This window comes from Anthonomus grandis, chromosome 10 (assembly GCF_022605725.1).
Source record: "Anthonomus grandis grandis chromosome 10, icAntGran1.3, whole genome shotgun sequence".
NCBI lineage: Eukaryota > Metazoa > Arthropoda > Insecta > Coleoptera > Curculionidae > Anthonomus > Anthonomus grandis.
In genome coordinates this window covers 5696073-5716445 of record NC_065555.1, presented here as the reverse complement: position 1 = coordinate 5716445, position 20373 = coordinate 5696073, and the positions used below count along the sequence as shown (strand labels likewise).

Sequence of the window (20373 nt, the reverse complement as noted above, 5' to 3'; positions counted from 1 at the left end):
AAATAAAATGAAAATCCTACAATCTCTCTCCACTTATTTCAGTTTTTTATAATTCCCGACATGTTTCGGACACAGCGGTGTCCATCATCAGGGGGTACTAAAAGGAAATAGTTCTGAACAAAAAAAAAACAAACAGACACAGAGAAAAACTCAAAACCAATATAAGGCGAACATACAAAAGTTTTAAATTGGTATCAGTTATACGCCCCAGGGTTTGATTCCACTTAAAAAAAAAAACCTTTATTTATTATCATTATTTTTAATTTTAGTTCTGTTGTTCACAAGGACCGAATATGTCGGGAATTTTAAAAACTGAGTCATGTTTAATAAATAAGTGCAAAATTATCATTTTATCTTAATCTACGACTCCACTGCATAGACACAATGGACTATTTCTGCACTATAAAGAAATTTAAGTGAATTAAGAAAAACAGCCAAAAATCTCAAGTTTGTTTAAGTCTTTGCATGATTAGGATTTAACTAACTTTAAAGAAATACAGTAAATCCATGACAATTAGAAGGGAAAGTTCAACAAATTGAATGTTCTTAGTGTATTTTAGTTGAATTTTTTTAAACTAAGTCAAGAAAATCTACTACACACACTAAGGAAAACAGTCAAACAAGTAAATTCTAGCGATGTTTTTCGATTTTGGAAGATCAGGGATTTCAGACTGAAAAGACGAGAAATTCTGACTAACAAAGTCAAGAAACCAAAGCAAATGGCCAAAAATGTGATTTTCAAAACTTTTTTGATTAAAAAAAAAATTAATTTTGTGGTTACTATTTAGGAAAAGTGTACTCTTTTAATTGCAGACAAACCTCAGTTGATTATGTGACATATTGATCCTGAACGGAATTAAAAATTCTCTACGCATTAGGTAGAATTTCTAAATATACATTCCGTGTATAAATTTTCAAAGTTAGAAACTTGATGATATACAGATTCACATGCTTCAATAAGTTAAACATTCATCTCACATAAGAGAAATACAAAATGTTCAGACTAAAGATATCATTAAAGGTCTGTGCGGTCCAGTATTGATTTATAATGTCCTGGTCATCCCTAAATCTTCGAATTCCGTTGCACAGTCTTATATTCACTAGTATAGTGCCAAGGTTTGAATTATTCAAAAAATTCATTCATTATTCTCATAGAGACTTTAATAATATGTAACAAGGAGGAAAACAAACTCAAAGTCTCACAAATGTAACGTTTATTAGTTTGGTTACGCATTTCGCCTTACGGCATCATCAGACCTTATTTTAAATACGAAAACACACATTAAATATACTTATACAGGTAAACGTGGTAACTACATCGTGTATCTTTATTAATCTATATTATCATAAGTGTATTTAATGTGTGTTTTTGTACTGAAAATAAGGTCACATGATGCCGTAAGGCGAAACGCGTAACCAAACTAATAGACGCTAGATTTGTGAGACTTTGACTGTGTTTTCCTCCTTGTTACATAAATTTCAATTAGTTTTTGTTTAGTTATTTTGTATATGATAATAGCCCTTACCGTAACGTAATTGGCATTAATGTAATCGCTATTCGGATATCCGTCGATGAAATTCAAATATACGCGGGTCTCGGGCAAAGGAATAACATTGGCGTAACGGTTCTTCGTGTCGCAACCTTCGGGCAACTCGGACGTTTTCGCGGTTATTTGCGGCACGTCTTCGAACTCCGCTTTGATGTCTTCGTGGTTCGTTGCGAACTTTACTAGGGCGGCGAAGTTTAAGGGATGGGAGGGCGCCACCTGAACATAAGAGAGAGCAAAAAAAACATTTTTATTAGTAACATAACGGATCAAGAAAAAAAGATACTTTCGTATGAGACAACTCTAAGGTTGTAATTATCGAAACTAAGCGTTAAGGCCACTGATGATGAGTTATTTCATAGAAATGCATCACTCAGAGAGTATCTTCCTTGTTCATCATTCTTGAATAAAAACTTACCGGATCGTCAAACGCGGGGTTGCCAAACGAGCGTTTAGACATACGAGCTGCCGCACCTTTGCGTCTCACGCTGTTGTATACCGAGAGATTATCGATGCTGTAATCGTCCAAACTTACTGGTCTACATCTCGGGCCGTAGTTCAGCCTTTTTTGACGTTTTTTCATCACGTACTGAAAGGAATCGACAGATGTATATATATATATAAGTTTCGCAACTTAGTAATATCAACTAAATCTTTTACAGAAAATACAAAACATTTTTTTTCTGTAATAAATAACTGAATAAACTACAACAATGGAAAAAAATAATATAAAAACGAGTATGAAAAGAAATATGATTATAACTGTATAAATAGGACTCAATCTAAGGGTAAAAATGTAAAAATAAAACACTACAACTAAAGCTTAAAAACAACAACAGCTTACTATGCCCTAACTAAAATGAATATTCTCAAAAGCCTTTTGAACCGGTTCAAATTTTGAGACTTTTTAATAATCACAGGTCATTTGTTGAACCAAACTAGGCCTGAGTTAAGTATTTGACGAGTGTTGGATCTATCTATTAGTATGAAGGCTGTACGGCATCTAGTTTCGTAAATATGAACATCTCAAAAAACTCTCAACTTATTACAGAAATAGTTTGGTAACAAATGACGTTTTAATTGATATATTTTTTAACATTATATAACCAACATAGAATTGACAGGTTATATAACGATTAAATTTTAATATCAGTCTCCCAGCTCTATTTTGTATTATTTCTAATTATGTAGTTGATTCTATATTAGGTAGATTATACAATAGAGTTGAACAATACTATAAATTAGGAACTGCAATGGTATTGAAAAGAAGCACTTTTAGATGCATTGAGAGATTTTTTCTTACTTCCCTAATAAATCCGACCTTTTTAGAAATGTTTGCATCTAAAAATAATGCCCAAATATTTAATTTCTTTCTCATAATGAATGTTTTCCAACAATATAACAATATAAAAAAACTTAATGGTCATTAAACTTGACCTTATAAGCATTTATATATCGTGTATAAGCTCAAAAAGGGCCCACACTAATGAAATATTTTTATTTAATTAAACTCGTTTAATAGTTCCAGTCCATAATAAAGCATTTTAAAAAATATTTTATTAATGTTATATTATTGTTTTATTACTCACTTATAAGACTATAAATACAATTAAAAAATATAAATATTTCAATCAACACAATTTGTATTGAAATTATTTTATCACACTCATAGAGATTAATAAAATTAACAAAGTTTATAAGCTCCCATACCTATTGTAAAAAAAAGAGAAATGGCAAAATTGAAAATAATCTATCCCTTATCATAGCGGTTTACCTGATCATTCCTGTAATGATTATTATGTAGAGAAACATTGTTATAGGTGCATATTCGTATCTCATTTTTGCTGCCCCTTAGGAATATCAAATATTTTAAATGAGTAAAACGAATTTCCTAAAATTAAGATTAGAAAATTGTAATTTTTTCGCTCAATTTCGTCCTACATTTATGCTATATGCATAAATAAATGAGAAATATCACAAACTGAATTGTAATTCTAGTATGTTTTTTTCTAAAATTGCACATGCATTTAGTTTAATTCATAAAAATCGACATGGAAAAAATTAACCTAAATAAATATCTATCTATTTCGTTTTCCAAGATACACTAATTAAACATATTTATTTTATTTCTAATAAAAGTGATATCTCCCTATCTCAATCTGAAAATTAGAAAAAGATGAGAATAAAATGATGTTTTTCGGGTATAACTAGGCACATAATAAGAGAAAAACACTATCTCCAAGCGATCCAAACACTATGGAGAAAATGAAACGATGATATAGAAAATAGGTGAAAATAATCGAGTTCTTATTTATATATCCCTATTTTATTCTATACATTCTAAACGAGGGCTTTTTAGAGTTTAATAAACCACCCACGGATATTAAGCTGTGATAACCTAAACAATTTAAAACATTATTAAGGGAACATGTTCTGGCCAAATTTTAACTCTTTTATTGTATTTAACTCTTGGTTTTGATGTCAGTCTTACTCTGTCACTTTAAATAACATTTGTAATTTACACCATATTCCAATAAATTGGGCTTGACTGCTTGTAAGTAGTTGAACCCGTTTGCAATATTATCCAACAGTAATTTATTTTTCTAAGGCATTTTCAAAATTTTTGTTACAATTAGAGTAATTAAAAAAATATTATACTTACAGGCAGTTGAAGCTGATTTTTCTGAGAAATTATTACGGTGGACTTAATTTTTTTTGGGTAGTATTTAATCGAACATCAGTTTTTATACTTTTTAGCACGTTTAAAAACTGGGTGGAGCAACAAAAATACTTATTGAGCATCTAATCTTTAGCATCTAATAAAGTTAATATTGTCCACTGTTTTATACAAATCTGGATAGCTATTTAAATAATAAAGCTTCTAAAAACTGTTTGAACTTCATACTTTATAATATGACAAAAGCTAGTGAACATAAAATAAAACAAAAATAGGCATCACAAATATACTTTATTGTCTTCTATTTATAAAACAAAAAGAACAAAAAATGCCCTTTTTAAAACAGTATTTAAACCACAAAACAAAAAAGAGTGAACATTTAACAAATTATTAATAAGACTTTAATAAATTAAAAACATCACTGAATTACCAAAGCAGGTTTGGATTTTGATGGACGTCCACGCTTTCTTTTTTGTCCAATATGGATATTTTTTGCCTCTACAGGCGAAACTGTATATTTTAATCTAATTGCTAGGCCCAAAAGATGTTTGCACATATACATCTTAAAAAACTGTGGACAATTGCAGCTACCATTCATCCAATCATCTTTTTCTTTGGGAATTGCTACTCTCCAAGTGGAAAAAAAAATTCTTTGAATACATCAAAAGTTTCCCAAGGTTTTTCAGCCTGAACATCCAATACTTGACCTCCTGGTACTATATAGACATTGTTCTTCGTGTCAGCATCTAACACCTTTATTTTTTTGTCTAATTTTGCCCATTGATATGCTTTTGTCCAATCAGGAAGTTTAATAAGCGGAGTAATTGCAAAGGACTCCTCTGTAGTTTTGCAGAACCATTCGTTAACCATCTCCGATGCGATAACCAGAAAACGAGACAAAGGAAATCTTTCGCGTATGTATTGCTATCTTTTATGGTTCTATTAAACGGTTCCAGTGCGTTGTTTGTGGCTGGTGATCCTGGGGCAGCAACTAGGTACCAATTGCGATTTTGAGTTAACCACTCTTCTTTGAAGTATTTAATAAAATTAGTTTGGGTTTTCCAGTTCCTCATAAAAAACTGTGATGCGCCAGTACAATGTTCAGGAGAAGTAACGGACTGTAAAGCATTGTAATATATTGTTTCGGGCGTTTTTGTCTGAGCAAGTTTGTTCAACCCTGGTTTGCATTTTTGTTTTTGCATATGCCCAACACATTCTCACAATGGGTTCAGGACCAAAGACTTCTGTAAAAGCATTTTGGATGCCCTTTGCGGCATTACAAACTAATACCGACGGTTGTAGAGAATGTCCGTATACAAACAAAACCTGTTCTTTTAAACTATTAAATAACATGGTAAAATCTTCCTGACGCTCGTTTGTCGAAACTCCTAGACATATCGATATCAATAAGAGAGATATCAATAGAGATATCAATAAGAGATATTAAATTATGCTTTCCTTATTGTAAATATGCTTTAATAAATATTATTAATACTTATATTCTAGAAAATAGTTATCCGGACTTATGGAAAAAGTCTATTATTTTACCATTACCAAAAGTTTCAAATCCAGGAGACTTTAAAGATCTTCGACCCATAAGTATTTTGCCGGCTATATCAAAAATTTTGGAGAAGCACATTTATCAACAGATTGTTTCATTTGTCGAATCTAAAAAAATAATTCCGCCTAGCCAATCTGGATTTAGAAAAAATTTTAGCACTAGTACCTGCCTAATTAACTTGGTGAATGATGTAAGGCTTGATCAGGATCGGAAAAAAATCACGTGCCTCTGCCTATTAGACTTCAGTAAGGCCTTTGACACACTGTGTCACCGGATGTTGTTGGCTAAGCTTCACCATTTTGGTTTTTCTCAGGAAGCTGTAAAATTTTTTGAATCTTATCTAGTCGGGCGTGTTCAGAGTACACTTCTTTATAATGGGCCCAACAAAATTAAATCTGATTACATACCGGTGACAACGGGCGTCCCACAGGGGTCGATATTAGGGCCATTATTGTTTTCATTATACGTTGCAGATATGAACAAAGAGGTTATAAATTCCAAAATGCAACAGTTTGCTGATGATTCCCAACTGTACATTTCATTTAATCAAGATCTATTGCAGCATTTTCAGAAAAATCTTAATGATGACCTAAAAAAAATTCGAAGTTTTGCAAATAATCATAATCTTAAGCTAAATGCTGCAAAATCATGTGTAATATTGTTGGGAGAGAACAAAGCCAGAATAGCAAATATTAATCAACATTTAAATATTATGATAGATAATGAAAGGTTGCCTGTTGTCACAGAAGTCAAGAATTTAGGTGTTTACCTTGACACAAGATTAACTTTCGAAACGCATATAAAAAAGAAACTTTGCATTGCCTATTTAAGATTGAAGAAAATATATCAAGTAAACAGATTTTTGCACTCAACAACAAAATACTATTTATGTAACTCTCTTGTTTTATCTTTGTTGGATTATGGTGACATCATTTATCACAGCTCTTTGACTAACAGAATTTCTAAATCTATTCAGAAGTTGCAAAATGCGTGTTTGCGATTTTCATATAATATTTTGTATAGAGATCATATTACTCCACACTTAAATAAACACTCAATATTATCTATGGCTAATCGACGTACGCTACATTTAACCAATTTTATTTATAGAGTTTTAAAATCCAAGCAACCGCCATATTTATATCAACTTTTCATATCTAGAGATCACTATCACCAAACCCGCTATACTGGCAATTTTCTTGTACCGCAACACCGTTCTGCAAATTTTCAAAAATCCTTTGCTTTTGTTGCACCTCAAATATGGAACAATATTCCAATTGAAAAAAAAACTTTAGCAATATCTACATTTTTAAAACACATTAAAAATAAACTTTTGCAAGAGCAACGTACAATTTAATGAAAATGTGAGAAAATGTTGAAATTATCTGACTATTTGTGGCTAGATCTGTGCGTTCTCTGTCAGTCCAATTTATAAATAATAATGAATTATTAGTGCTATTCTCCTAGTGACCTATGGGGGGTTCTTGTGCTTGACCGGATACCAAAATTATTGTCATAAACTGAAAATTATTAACTTTATTGTTAAGTATAAATAGTGATTTTTTTTTCTTTAGGTTTTAGTTTTTTATAGGTTTTAGTTTTTGGGGCGCTCTACACATTTCTGAAAATAAGTTCCAGACTTGTGAATCGGTTTATTAATCGCAGGGTAGTCCTTTATTTATCATCAACCGAGATTATTGTTATATTTAAAAATGAAGTGTAATTTATTTTGGGATAAATAAAAAGTTTTTGAATTTGAATTTGAATTTGAATATCGGATGAAATTTTCTACGTTTATCTGTAGTTCCTACAACTAATACCGGGAACCCTTGCCAAATCAACTTGTATGTCACATCAGCATGGATAATATTTGCATGATGCTCTGCTAACCCCAGTAAATGTTTTGTAGACAATGCAAAGCGAAAGGACATTGGTCATCCTCGAATATACAGTGAGAGCCAAAAGTCCGGAATAAATTCATTTAAAATTCAGGGGTATGTTCAAAAAAAAAACGCTCGGACACGTCGATTTTTATTTTTAACTGCGGGTTTTCTTACTATAATTTTATGTATACAGGGTGGTCCAAAAATAAGTGACTTCAATTTTTGAAATGGAAATACCTATTTTTTATTCTGTATTCTTAAAGAACAGACAATTCTAGACATATTTCATGTACAATGTCCTATACCTATCTTCATTTGTTTTTGAGTTATTGACAGTTGAAGATCGGCATATTTGCACTTTTGACATGTTATAAATACATAGACAAATGCGGTTTGCACTTTTTATCGAAGCTTTTTTAAAACCATCTGTTGACACTAGCTAGTAAGTGTTAATAGGTACTGAGAAATTTACGGTTGAATTTCTAAAAAAACATTCAAAATATTAATGTATTTAATCAAAAGTATTGTATAAACGTTGAACAAAAAGAAACTATTCTAATCTAGACCGAATTAAATGTTCAAATTGAGCCCCATTAACTTCTTGACAGTAAGCGAGTCTTGATTCGAATTCTCTCAGAACGTTGCGTATCATTTCTTGAGGTATTCGTTGAATCTCATTTCTTCTATTATTTCTCAATTCTTCTAAATTGTTGGGTTTATTTACATACACTTTATGCTTTATACACTTTATGCTCACTTAAATATTGACGCACGGCTTTGCTGAAGTGGGCGGCGCGCCATCTTGCTGGAACCAAATTGAAGCTTCTGGAATATTGGGATTATTTGCATTTGGAAACATCAAACATAAAGCGGGAATCAGTTCGTTCCTTAAGAATCCCAAATAACGTTGACCTGTTAAGGTACCTTCGAAGAAAAATGGACCTATGACTCTGTCATTGATAATGCCGGCCCAAACATTCACAGATTGAGGATATTGGGTATGAGCTTTAATCACCCAATTTGGATTGGAGGAAGACCAGTAACGGCAGTTCTGTCTGTTTACTATACCATTGAGGCAGAAGGTCGACTCGTCAGAAAAAATTATTCTACAAGTAAAGAGACAGGCATTCATTACAGTTTCGCAAAACTCTAATCGACGATCTGTATCATCTTCGTTAAGTTCGTGGATTAATTTTAATTTATAGGGATGATATTTTGCCTTTTTCAAAATCCTTCTTAAAGATGTTTTTCCATCATCGTTATCTAGTGCTGCCTGTCTAGTCGGTGTATGAGAATTTTCTTCAATGGACAAAACAACATTTAACTTCGGACTGGGTCGATCTCTGACGTAACCTAATTCCCTAAATTTTCTTTCTAGTTTGCTAACGGTAGACTGAGATATTGTCTTATTAGGATACTTGGTATTAAACATTTCACAAACCTGGTGTTGGGTCCTAATGCGATCACCACATCCTATTATACATAGTATTTCTATTCTCTCAGTTTCACTTAACTTATTCATCTTTTCAGGCAATATAAAATTTTACAATAAACAAGGATAAGACTGCTTGATACCTGTCACTTCAAAAAATGATGACAACATCATTGCAACAATGGATAAAAAAACACAAAAAACAAGATTACCTTAGTAAGGGTGTTACATAGTTGCATGAATTATTGTATGTTCAGAAATTCAACCGTAAATTTCTCAGTACCTGTTGACACTAACTAGCTAGTGTCAACAGATAGTTTTAAAAAAGCTTCGATAAAAAGTGCAAACCGCATTTGTCTATGTCTTTATAACATGTCAAAAGTGCAAATATGCCGATCTTTAACTGTCAATAACTCAAAAACAAATGAAGATAGGTATAGGACATTGTACATGAAATATGTCTAGAATTTTCTGTTCTTTAAGAATACAGAATAAAAAATAGGTATTTCCATTTCAAAAACTGAAGTTGATGGTCGTAACTTATTTTTGGAGCACCCTGTATACATAAAATTATAGTAAGAACCGTAAACCCGCAGTTAAAAATAAAAATCGACGTGTCCGAGCGTTTTTTTTTGAACATACCCCTGAATTTTAAATGAATTTATTCCGGACTTTTGGCTCTCACTGTATAATAAGAAAGTACAAACACTTGGTGTATGTTCTCGGGAACTGCTGCATGATTTATTATCCATCGCTTCAGTTTCAATCATATTTAACACGTCTACGACTTGATAGTTGATTGTTCAATTGTTTCATTGATGGTAATTTTACTCCCTCCATCTTACTAAGACTTTTTAAAATAGCTTTAGGCTTCAAATGTAAATCAAATAGTTTGTTTATTTCTGTCTTAACTTCCTGACTTATTCCGTAATCAGAACGAATTCGTTATGGGCAGCTCTACACGATAGAGCAAAACAGCATTTGATGTAGCTTCAAACAGTAAATAAATTTGTGCCGCACACTGAGGGCCACGAACTTTTACAGCGTTAAAACCTTTTCTTTACTTCTTCAGTCATACGTGTTATTAAAATAGACCAAGTATTTTCTGCACGAACAACTTCCTCCGCTTCTTTAACACATGCAAATTTTCTTACAAAGAGCCACTGCAGTGATTCTTCAATCTCCGAATCACTGTCCGAACGATATGAAGGAATTTCTATTTCATTCTCCACTTGAGTATCGTCATCAGAACTATTCCCGGGTAAAACAGTATCGAGTTCCATGATTATTTGGTTATTACATGGTTGATGCTATTTTTATTTCTAAGTCATTGAGTCTCAAAGATTGTGGAACGGTTAATGCAGATCTAATTTCCGATCATAGACTTACATACTGTGAAATTTGTGCTCCTAAAATTAAAGTCACCCCAAAAATGTTAAATTACCGTTGTTTTAATACCTTCAATTATCAAGACTTTCTTAAAGACTTTCAGTCTTTGGAATGGCACTCTATAATAACAGAGAACAACATTGATGTTAAAATTAATATTTTAAATAGCTTTATCTTAACATTGTTTGATAAGCATGCTCCACTAAAAACACGAAAAATCACAAAACCAAAAGCTGAATGGTTGACACCCAATTTAAGAATGCTTATTAGTGACAAAAATAAAGCATTACAAACTTTTAAATCCACAAAAAGCATTCAAAATTGGAACAACTATAAACAACTTAGAAATTTATGTGTTACTATGATTCGCCGGGAAAAACAAAACTAGCTAAATCATATTACATCACAAAATAATAGCAATAAAACCTGGTTAACACTTCGAAATTTAGACGTACATTTTTCTGATACTACAAACAAAGATTTACCACCTCACGTTTCTAATCCTAATGCAATTAATGCTTATTTTGCACAATTTTTTCAAATCGTTAATAATAACTGTGACAACAAAATAAATTTTTATGACACAAACGTTTTTAGTGCAGCTTACCACTTTTCATTTGAGTTAACCGATGCTGCGGAAGTTAATAAAATATTACATAATTTAAAAAAGAATAGCTCGGGAGATGACGATATTTCTCTTAGAATGCTTAAATATTGTAGCCCGTACATTGATATTTTCCTGGTTCATATAATCAATTGTTGTTTTGAGCAAAATTATTTTCCACTTGCATGGAAAAGTGCCATTGGAATCCCACTAACAAAAATTTCAAATCCTAATGATTTTTCCGATTTGCGTATCATAAGTATTTTACCTACAGCGTCTAAAATTTTTGAAAAAATTGTGTATAAACAAATTTATGACTATTTCCTATCTAAACATTTATTGCCAAATAATCAATGTGGATTTAGGGCAGGATTAAGTGCATCTACAGCGCTTACTAAAGTAACAAATGACATTTTTGAAAATTCGGATCGCAGCAATGTCACAGTGCTAGCCCTGCTTGATTATTCCAAAGCATTTGATACAATTAACCATAAACTTTTAATATCTAAGCTAAAATACTTTGAGTTTTCTGCCGACTCAGTATTCCTAATAAAATCATATTTATCCAATAGATATCAAAAAGTTCGGTACCATAATGAGTCTTCTAGCAAGCTGGATATTTTATCTGGTGTTCCACAAGGGTCTATTTTGGGACCCTTGCTTTTCATAATTTACACTGCTGATATTTTATTGTCCTTAAAAAACTGTCATGTAATGGCTTATGCTGATGACACGCAGCTTTACATTTCTTTTCATCCCAATGAGCTTAACGCTGCATCTGCTCACTTAAATGAAGACTTAGAATTGCTAAGTAAGATCTCGTTTGAACATAACCTTAACTTAAATTCAAAAAAATCAAACCTTATGGTCTTTGGTAACAAGAACGCGGTAGAAATAGTCAAATTAAATATGAATATTTGCGTAAATAACAACAAACTGCCCTTTGTAGAGGTAGCCCGTAATCTTGGTATTATTATTGATTCCCAATTACGTTTTAGTTCTCATGTGGAGATGTTAAGACGTAAGGCTTTCTCGAGGCTAAAGATTCTGTTTACAAATAGACACTTTTTAAATTTTAAACTTAGAAAAATGTTAACCGAATCTCTTGTTCTTTCAAATTTTCCATGCCATATTTTCCATGCCTTGACTCGCTTCACAAAAATATGCTTCAAGTAATGCAAAATGCTTGCGCTCGTCTAATTTTTGATCTTAAAAAACGCGATCACATCTCTCAAAAAATAATCGATTTAAAATGGTTAAGAATGGATAATATTTGGAAACATCACTTAAGTAATTTTACATATAAACTTTTATCTAATCAAGATCGAAATTTTAATATCTTGCGTACCATTTTTAAAACAAGACGTTCTGCTCACTCTGTCAATATAAGATATAAGTTAAAGTTTTCAATGCCACAATTTCGAACTGCTCTCTATACTAGATCTTTTTCTTATAATGCAATTAGCTTGATTAACTCACTTCCTGACGAATTTCGACTTTTCAATTTTAATAAATTTAGTAAAAAATAAGTAATAAAGTAAAAAATTATCTTTTAGATACACAAAATCGTCCAGTGAATTTATGATCTGATTTATTTTTGTTCTTTTTTTTGTATCTTTAAGACGCTTCTCGCTGCTGCTTCATAGATTGTTCAGAACTGTATATAGGTCTCCCCTCACATTGATACTGGAAGTGGTGTATTGAATGGCTCTGTTATGTTTTTGTTTGTAATATGGCTAACAGTTTAGGGATTGATTCTCTTTTTTTCTTCTCTTACTTTTAGTAAGCATAGGTACATGCACATGGTTAAGTAGAATAGCATTTATTTGCTAGACTTCGCCATTCCTGTACTATTTAAATTACATTATTTTGTATATTATTATTTGTTAAAAAAAAAAAATTTTGTAACTTTGTTTGACTTATTAAAGACCTTATTTATTTATTTTATTTATTTATTTAATGTTTAAAACGAATAAAACGGTGCATAAAACAACTATTTATACTACTGAAATATTATATACACCATAACCAATAAACGTATATGGGAATCCCAAACGCAGTTAACTGTTGCTCCAGTATAAACGCACGTTGCCGGCTTTTTTTGTAATTCATTAACGAAAGCTGTTGCCGAATGCAAAATAAAAACTTTTAAGAAAAAAAATTGATGATTATATAATATTTTAGTTGAAATGAATTTGAAAATTAGATGCTCATTTAGAGTTTTTGTAAGCTTTGTGTATTTTTTGGTGCCTGCTTTTGTTGGCAGATTAAAAATATAATGATGCCTTAAGTTTTTTCACCGATAAATTTATTTGATATACAGAAATATAAAAGTTGCCATGTTAGTTAAATTTTTCCGCATTTTGTTGTACATCCATAATATTTGATGCTCATTTAAAAATTTCCCATTTTTTTTAGATGGTCGAATTACACTTTAAAAAAATAAAACTTGGTAACTCTTGGTAATGACTACTAAATTCTTCAGGAATTAAACTTTCATTTGTTTTTATTTATACAGAAAAAACAAAAGACTCAATTTTTTTCTTTGAAAATGTTTACATACAGAAAAATGAAAATATTTGCAAATTTGTAATAGCAGCATAATATTCTTTTAAGAATTGCTTTTTCATATGTTTTTATTTATCCAGGAAATATAAAAAAATCTATTTTTTTAAACTCCCTAATAGCAACTATTTTCTTTCCAGAAAATACAGAAATATGAAAAGTTAGATTTTTAGGACATTATATAGTTTGTTGTAAATATTCCAGAGTGATGTACCACCCATTTAGCCTATAAGTTTCAGTGTATTATTTTTTTTAACAAAAACCACCTAAACTAAGGTGCTATAGCTGCCTCCCCTGAAAGTTTCGCATTTCTAAACCTCGATCAGTCAACAGTTACTTACCAACAATCCGGCCAATAGAACGAGACAGACCGCACCCACGGCCGAGATAGCTATAGCGGCGATTTTCCCTTTATTATCACCACCGTCGTTTTCTTTGGTGAAACTGTCAGACGGACTAATATCGGTATCGTTTTCGGTTGTCGTGACAATGGAAGCGGTCAAATCATTCACCTCCACACTAAAAAAAATCAACGAAAATTGTCTTTTGTGCACTAATTAAACCTACTACCTAGGAGTAACGGTAACAGTGATTGCCTCAGTAAGATTTGCCCTTACGTTCACCCGATTTCCTACTGTGCTACTAGAAACGTTCGATTCTGGCAAAGGAGTTTCTGAAGTTTCACTCTCACTCAAAGAAACTGCGAGTAAAGTAGTTGAAGTAATCAACTCCTCAGTTGTAGTTGAAGAGATCTGCAAAAGGAACATTACTAAGACACTTGAGACACCCATTTAAACATTTTACCATTATTGTAGTCGGTTCATTATCCTTAACAGTCTCTTCTTGTAACCCTAAGGTAGTAGTAGTAGTAGTGGACTCCATGGTGCTAGTACCATCCACCTCAAGGGGAGTAGTATTGACGTCCACAGTAGTACTTTCAAGCTCTACTGTTTTTATAGTGGTTTCCTCAATAAAACTCATGGTTACACCCATATCCAAAGTGGTCTCCTCTGTAGTAGCATCAGTTACTGAGGAAGTTTCTTCAATAGTGCTATTAGTAGTAGTTTCTGCCATTTCAGGGGTCACAGTGGCATCAGACATTATAGGAGTCAAAGTAGTGGCTTCTGTAGACTTTGAGTTAGCGGTAGTCGAGCTGATGTCGTTAAAAGTGGACTCCGAAAAGGGTTTTCTGGTGCCGAGTTTCAATGGAATAAAGTTTTCTTGGTCCGATACGTTGGTTCTTGTAAGGATCGTTATAGGTGTCGAGGGAGTGGTGGTTGTTGACACCTGGGTACAAAGTGTCAACAGTGGTACAAAAAATTAATACTTACAGCTTAGTACTATTGAAAAATTTGCACTAAAAACGATTTTTAATTAAATAAAGTTTATTTTATGGTTGTGGCTTACGTAGACTAATTGAGCAAAAACCTTGAGCAAGGTCCTACTGACATAAAGCCAAATTCAAAGTATATAACTTCTTACCTGTTAATGGTATTGAAGAAAATCAAAGAGATTTTGTTAGCAAATCATACACTCTTAAACTATTAAAAGGATGAAACCATAATATAGAAAATACCAAGACAAAATTGAATTCTCATTTATGAATCCCTATTGCAGTCTGAAAATAAGAAGAGGATGGGAAGAAAGTGATATTTTTCTTGTCTAATTAGACCAACTAAACTCAAAGAACACCATTTCCAGATGATCCAGAGACTATTAATAAAATGAAACAATGATATAGAAAGTAGGGGGACCAATTGAATTCTCATTTATGAATCCCTATCTCAGTCTGAAAATTAGAAGAGGAAAGGAATAAAGTGATATTTTTCTTAAATAATTTGATAAATTATGTGAGGACTACTATTTCAAAGACTATTAAGTTATTATCATCATGACTGTAGAACATGCAATTCCCTCAATGATCACAATTCTTGCATCTCGATACAAACACTGAAAGTTTCCTGTTAATGTGAGGCTTCTGGCCACAACCTTTGTGACAAATAGTACAAAACATTAACAGATCAAAAAAATTTGAATTAAAAAATAGAACACTTACTGGTATACTCTCCGTCTCTCCCTTGTTTTTCACAGTTGTATCAGGCAGCATAGTGGTGGTGGTGGTGGTGGTACTACTCCCTTTAGCAGGCCTATCTAATTCACTTTCGATTTTATTACTCAACAAATGTAACGTCGTTCCCTCCTCCTCTGACTCTTTTGAACCCGCACTTTTCCTTGTCGACACGTCTGCAACGATCGTCGTCACCTCCATCTCACCTTTGGCACCCTCCTCGCTCTCATCATAAACCTTCGTCTCGTTAAAAGCGTTTTCAAAGTTGACCCGTTTGGTTTGTTCAAAGTTTACGTCTTTATGTATAAAGTTTTTTTCGATCGTTTCATTGTTAACTATCGCTTTTGTTTTTTCAAAATCCAAGGTGGCGTTTTCCGGTTTATTCTTTAGTAGATCTTCGATTGTAAGTTCCGGTTCCACATCCTCCTCTTCCTCGTTTTCCAGATCAACATTGTCCAGTTTCTGATCGACACTCTCGACTGTTTCTTTAAATTTGTCATCGAAGAGGGCCGATGTTGGGGTGGTGAGTTCGGCATTGCTTTCGAAACTTGGATGACGTGTTCCTTCGAATGCTCCCTCTGTTGTAGTGGTGACGTGCAGCAGAGGTGATAATGTTAAAGCATTATGCTTGCTGTGGAACTCGGAAGACCAATATTTGGATGAATCTAGGGCTCTAGAAGATTCATTATAAGCAGTTTCTTCATCAAGTTGCCCAAGTTTTATGGGAAACTGATCATAAGTGTTAATATGGTTAATAAGAGATTTATCTTTTGGATCAAGGGTTTCAGTCTTTGTGTCCACTCTGACAATCTTGTTTAGGTCCCTGTTATTGATTTCTGTTACATTTTGAATTGATTGTGGAGTGGTTGCGAAGCTATATGTTGCCGAGAGTAACAGTAGACCTAAGAGTAAATTGCAATAGGAATAGCTTGAGAAAAAGTGTAAGTTACACTTACCTATGATTGGTTGAAGTGCAACTCCCATAGTGCGGCATGTTTGCTGTCCCTACTGTATCTGCAAGAATAAATGTGATAGTTTAAGATGCATTCCATGAACCGATAAATAATTCGAATTATTATATCAGTGTTTCTAAAAAGAGGTGGCTCTTATTTGCTCGTTAATGTGTCATGTTACATTTACATGAAAAAATATACTATAACGCCCACCACACGGTTTTTAATGATCAAATGATATATTAGGAGTGTCTGCCATCTGTAGATCCCCTAAAGATTGTCGAATGTTTTTAGTTATTTTATAGCATGTCCTACAAATTATATTGATTAAGTTAAAAATGGGCATGAACAACAGACATTTATATAAATAAAAATATATAAAAGGAAGCAATTGAGGGATATAAGTAATTCTTATGTAAAAGAAACCGAGTCTAGCCAAATCAATGATTTATTTGGTAAAATATGTATTTAGTAAACTGAAAAAGTTGCTTCCCTGGGTTCAAAACAAACCAATTGGATTATTTGATAGGCAGTTGTGGACTCAGCTCTCCTTTTACAGAGATGACCCATGATTAAGTTTGTCAACAGATTGATGGTTTGAAAAATAGTAAAAGTACTTGAAGATGTTACATAATGATGTCTCTGAATCTTCCATAAATGTTCAATATAGCAGTAGTTTTATTAGAAAAATTATATATAAGGAAAAGGTGGATCTGAATCATTTGGCCACACAGTGCAGCATTCATGGGCATTTTTAAATAACAAATTAGCTTAAAAGATAAAAAATACGACTTACTCGTAAAGAGAATACTTAATAATAACGCCTTCTTATGATCTTTTTGCATTTTTTAGGTTTATTTTCACCTAAAACAGCTCATAAGCAATAATATTTGAAAAAATCATAAACAATAATATTTGGAAACCGACACTGACAGGTGACACTAATGACAGTTCACAATTGACAGTGTGTTGCCAACTCGTCAGCAAAAGGGAATAAACAATCAAAGATAATGCCATATCTTATGAAAATATTATCACATTAATATATAATATAGCAAATTTAATAATTTTTATTAAGGTATAGTAAAACTTGATAGTTCTTGTCGTGCATAAAATATTTAATATTTATAGACTTGGCAACGGCGCCTCCATTTGTCAATAACAATTGTAACTTACACTGACAGTAATAACAGTTGACACTTCAACAATTGCGGATAAACAAAGATAATTGCATCTTTTAAACATTAAGTCAAATTGGTATATCATAAAGAAAATTTAATAATTTTTATTAAAGCCTAGTAAAATTTAGTTGTTTTTGTTGCGCCTAAAATATTTAATATTCGTCGACTTGGCACTACCGCTTTCATCTGTCAAAAAAGTTAAAATGGCGTCCTATTATTTATTTTTTATTAATATATTATGCGTGCATGGTCTTGAGAACACAAAAGTAAATAACATATACGACGCAGATACCATGTAGTACATACATCCTGTGAATATAAATGATCATTAAGAAATACGTGAATTTTTAATGTTTAAAACGTGCATCATTATGCGCCGTTTATCTGTATTCTTCGGACGTATTTTGAACTTTATTTCTCCGAATTTCATAGATAAACCACTCGAGTCCCGAGATGTAAATCTTATTTAAGTGCTTTATGCTGCGGGTCTACTCATGTTAACTGTAAGCTTCATTATTATTTTTTGAAAATCTCCATTGTGGTGTCGGTAAAGCAGTAGCCTTTATCATTTTTGACATATTGACAGCCTTAAATACAATATGGCCACCGTCTGCTTTTTTTTTTTAAATAATTTTTCCGTTTATCGGAACTCAAGTAAAATAAGGTTACCAATGTAAACCAATGTGTTTTTTCTAAACCGGTTTCAAGATCAGATATTGCGCATTTTTTTCCTTTACGACATACCATTCAGTTAACCGTGGATAATAATAGACAGATAACCTGGGTGCGCTTATAAATTGCTTAAACGGTATTTATCAGTCGCTCTTTGTCTTTCTTGTAAAACACTTTTTTAGTGGATTTAACTGTCGTGGCCGATACATTGAAAAAGGCGCCCTCTGGTGGACAACTGTCATAATTGACACACCGTAATAAAAATTATCATTATTATTCTATTCAGGAAACGATGTATCCGCATAAACATTATTACAACAGAGAAAATCGTGATGATTAACTTGTTCTAGTACTAATAATATATAATATACGCATACATCAATAGATAATAGTGTTTTTTCGTATTGAAATTTCCTGGCTTTTGTTATGGTTAATTTATTACATAACAAACCCTAGAGACATAACCTTAAAATGTCAGATATGTCCTTCTTCTTTGTTTCACACATTATTATTGGCATAAGTCTCTCTTTCACTAACTCATGAAAGCGAACTTAACCTGATCAAACCTTATAAATATTTCATACCGTAGTGTAGTGATTACAAGTACCAAACAATTAAAATTGTTAATACAATACAAAGTTACCCACGATTAAAGCGTTACATAATTGTCGACAAAATGCAACGCCATTGTCTTCAGATATTATACAAAATAATGGTAAGATAAATGAGAATAAATGGTATTGTTGCATTCTTTGCCTATTAAAAATCATAAACTATACAGGGTGGACCGTTTCTTGAAACAAATCCTAACCTATTAAGTAACGTGTTTAATTTCATTAAAATGATTACCCAATGCTTCTTATTCTTATACCATTGAACAATACGCTGTTAATATACATTACGGTTAATACATTTCTGCATTTTAGCCTTGTCGTTTTAGTTTTTTTTACTTAAAACCTGACTGACACACTTTCCATAGGCCAATTTATTGTTTTTATATAAATAATGGTTTTGTCATAGACGTTGCACAATAATTGAATGATTCGAGAATGTTATTTATTTACAATAAAAAAAACATTTAATGCGGTATATACAGTTTCACTTTGGCGGTTAATGGCGCCAAACGTTTTAAGAAATCCGGATATACACGAGAGAGAAAACAATCTTTGTTTAAAGTTCTCTATCTAGTTATCTCTTTCTAGTATACGGTGTTCTCTATAAGTCGTTCTTTGTTTGATACATGACACACGACATTGTTTTGACAACCGAAGTGTCGAACGAGGGTAGACTTATAAACAAAACAATAATTAGGAGAGAGACGTAGAGGGCTTATAGAAAAAGTGTCGTGCGTAATTTCAAATGAGCTCGTTTTGAAAAAAATTGTAAAATTCTATTGGTAAATATAAAACCCCGTGACGAAACGATAAAAGTGTAGCAGCAAATTTCAATTATGTATACAGTGAAAACATCACCATAAACGTTCAGGAATGCGCCCAAGCAGAAAACTGTAGTAACGCGGCATGTAAATATTCGAAAATGATCGCTTTAAAAGTCATATGGCACTTTCACTGTCCGTATGTCTTGCGATATTGCAATAGAAAAATGTGAGGTTGTGTTATTTTTGAAATAAAAAATTTAAAAAAAAAAATAAAGTCCAAGAATCGAACCCGGGACGTCCGCTTGACGTCCACGGCGCACTACCATTGCGCCACAACCCCAGGTCCGAAAAAAAAAATTAGCAACTATTTAAAGTTCTAGTGACTGATGACGGTTTTGTGAATGACGAAACTTGTAAGAACAATCAAATAATTTTCCGGTTTCCACTTTATAACGCTTCAAAT

General features: G+C 32.3%; 1 protein-coding gene across 3 annotated transcripts in view; it reads right to left on the bottom strand.

Moving 5' to 3' along the window:
- Positions 1-20373, bottom strand: part of LOC126741104 (uncharacterized) — a 50047-nt gene that overhangs the window by 18845 nt on the left and 10829 nt on the right. Inside the window, exons 1-8 of one of the 3 annotated variants that reach the window (XM_050447433.1) lie at positions 17476-17553; positions 16683-16740; positions 15715-16628; positions 14463-14945; positions 14229-14410; positions 14000-14177; positions 1966-2136; positions 1527-1766 (exon numbers count right to left, since the gene is read on the bottom strand). In XM_050447433.1, coding sequence (XP_050303390.1) covers positions 1527-1766; positions 1966-2136; positions 14000-14177; positions 14229-14410; positions 14463-14945; positions 15715-16628; positions 16683-16710 — 2196 coding nt within the window. In that variant the 5' untranslated portion in view covers positions 16711-16740; positions 17476-17553. Of the gene's footprint in view, positions 1-1526; positions 1767-1965; positions 2137-13999; positions 14178-14228; positions 14411-14462; positions 14946-15714; positions 16629-16682; positions 16741-17475; positions 17554-20373 lie in introns of those variants that run through there. The other 2 variants (XM_050447432.1, XM_050447434.1) reach the window with 2 other exon arrangements.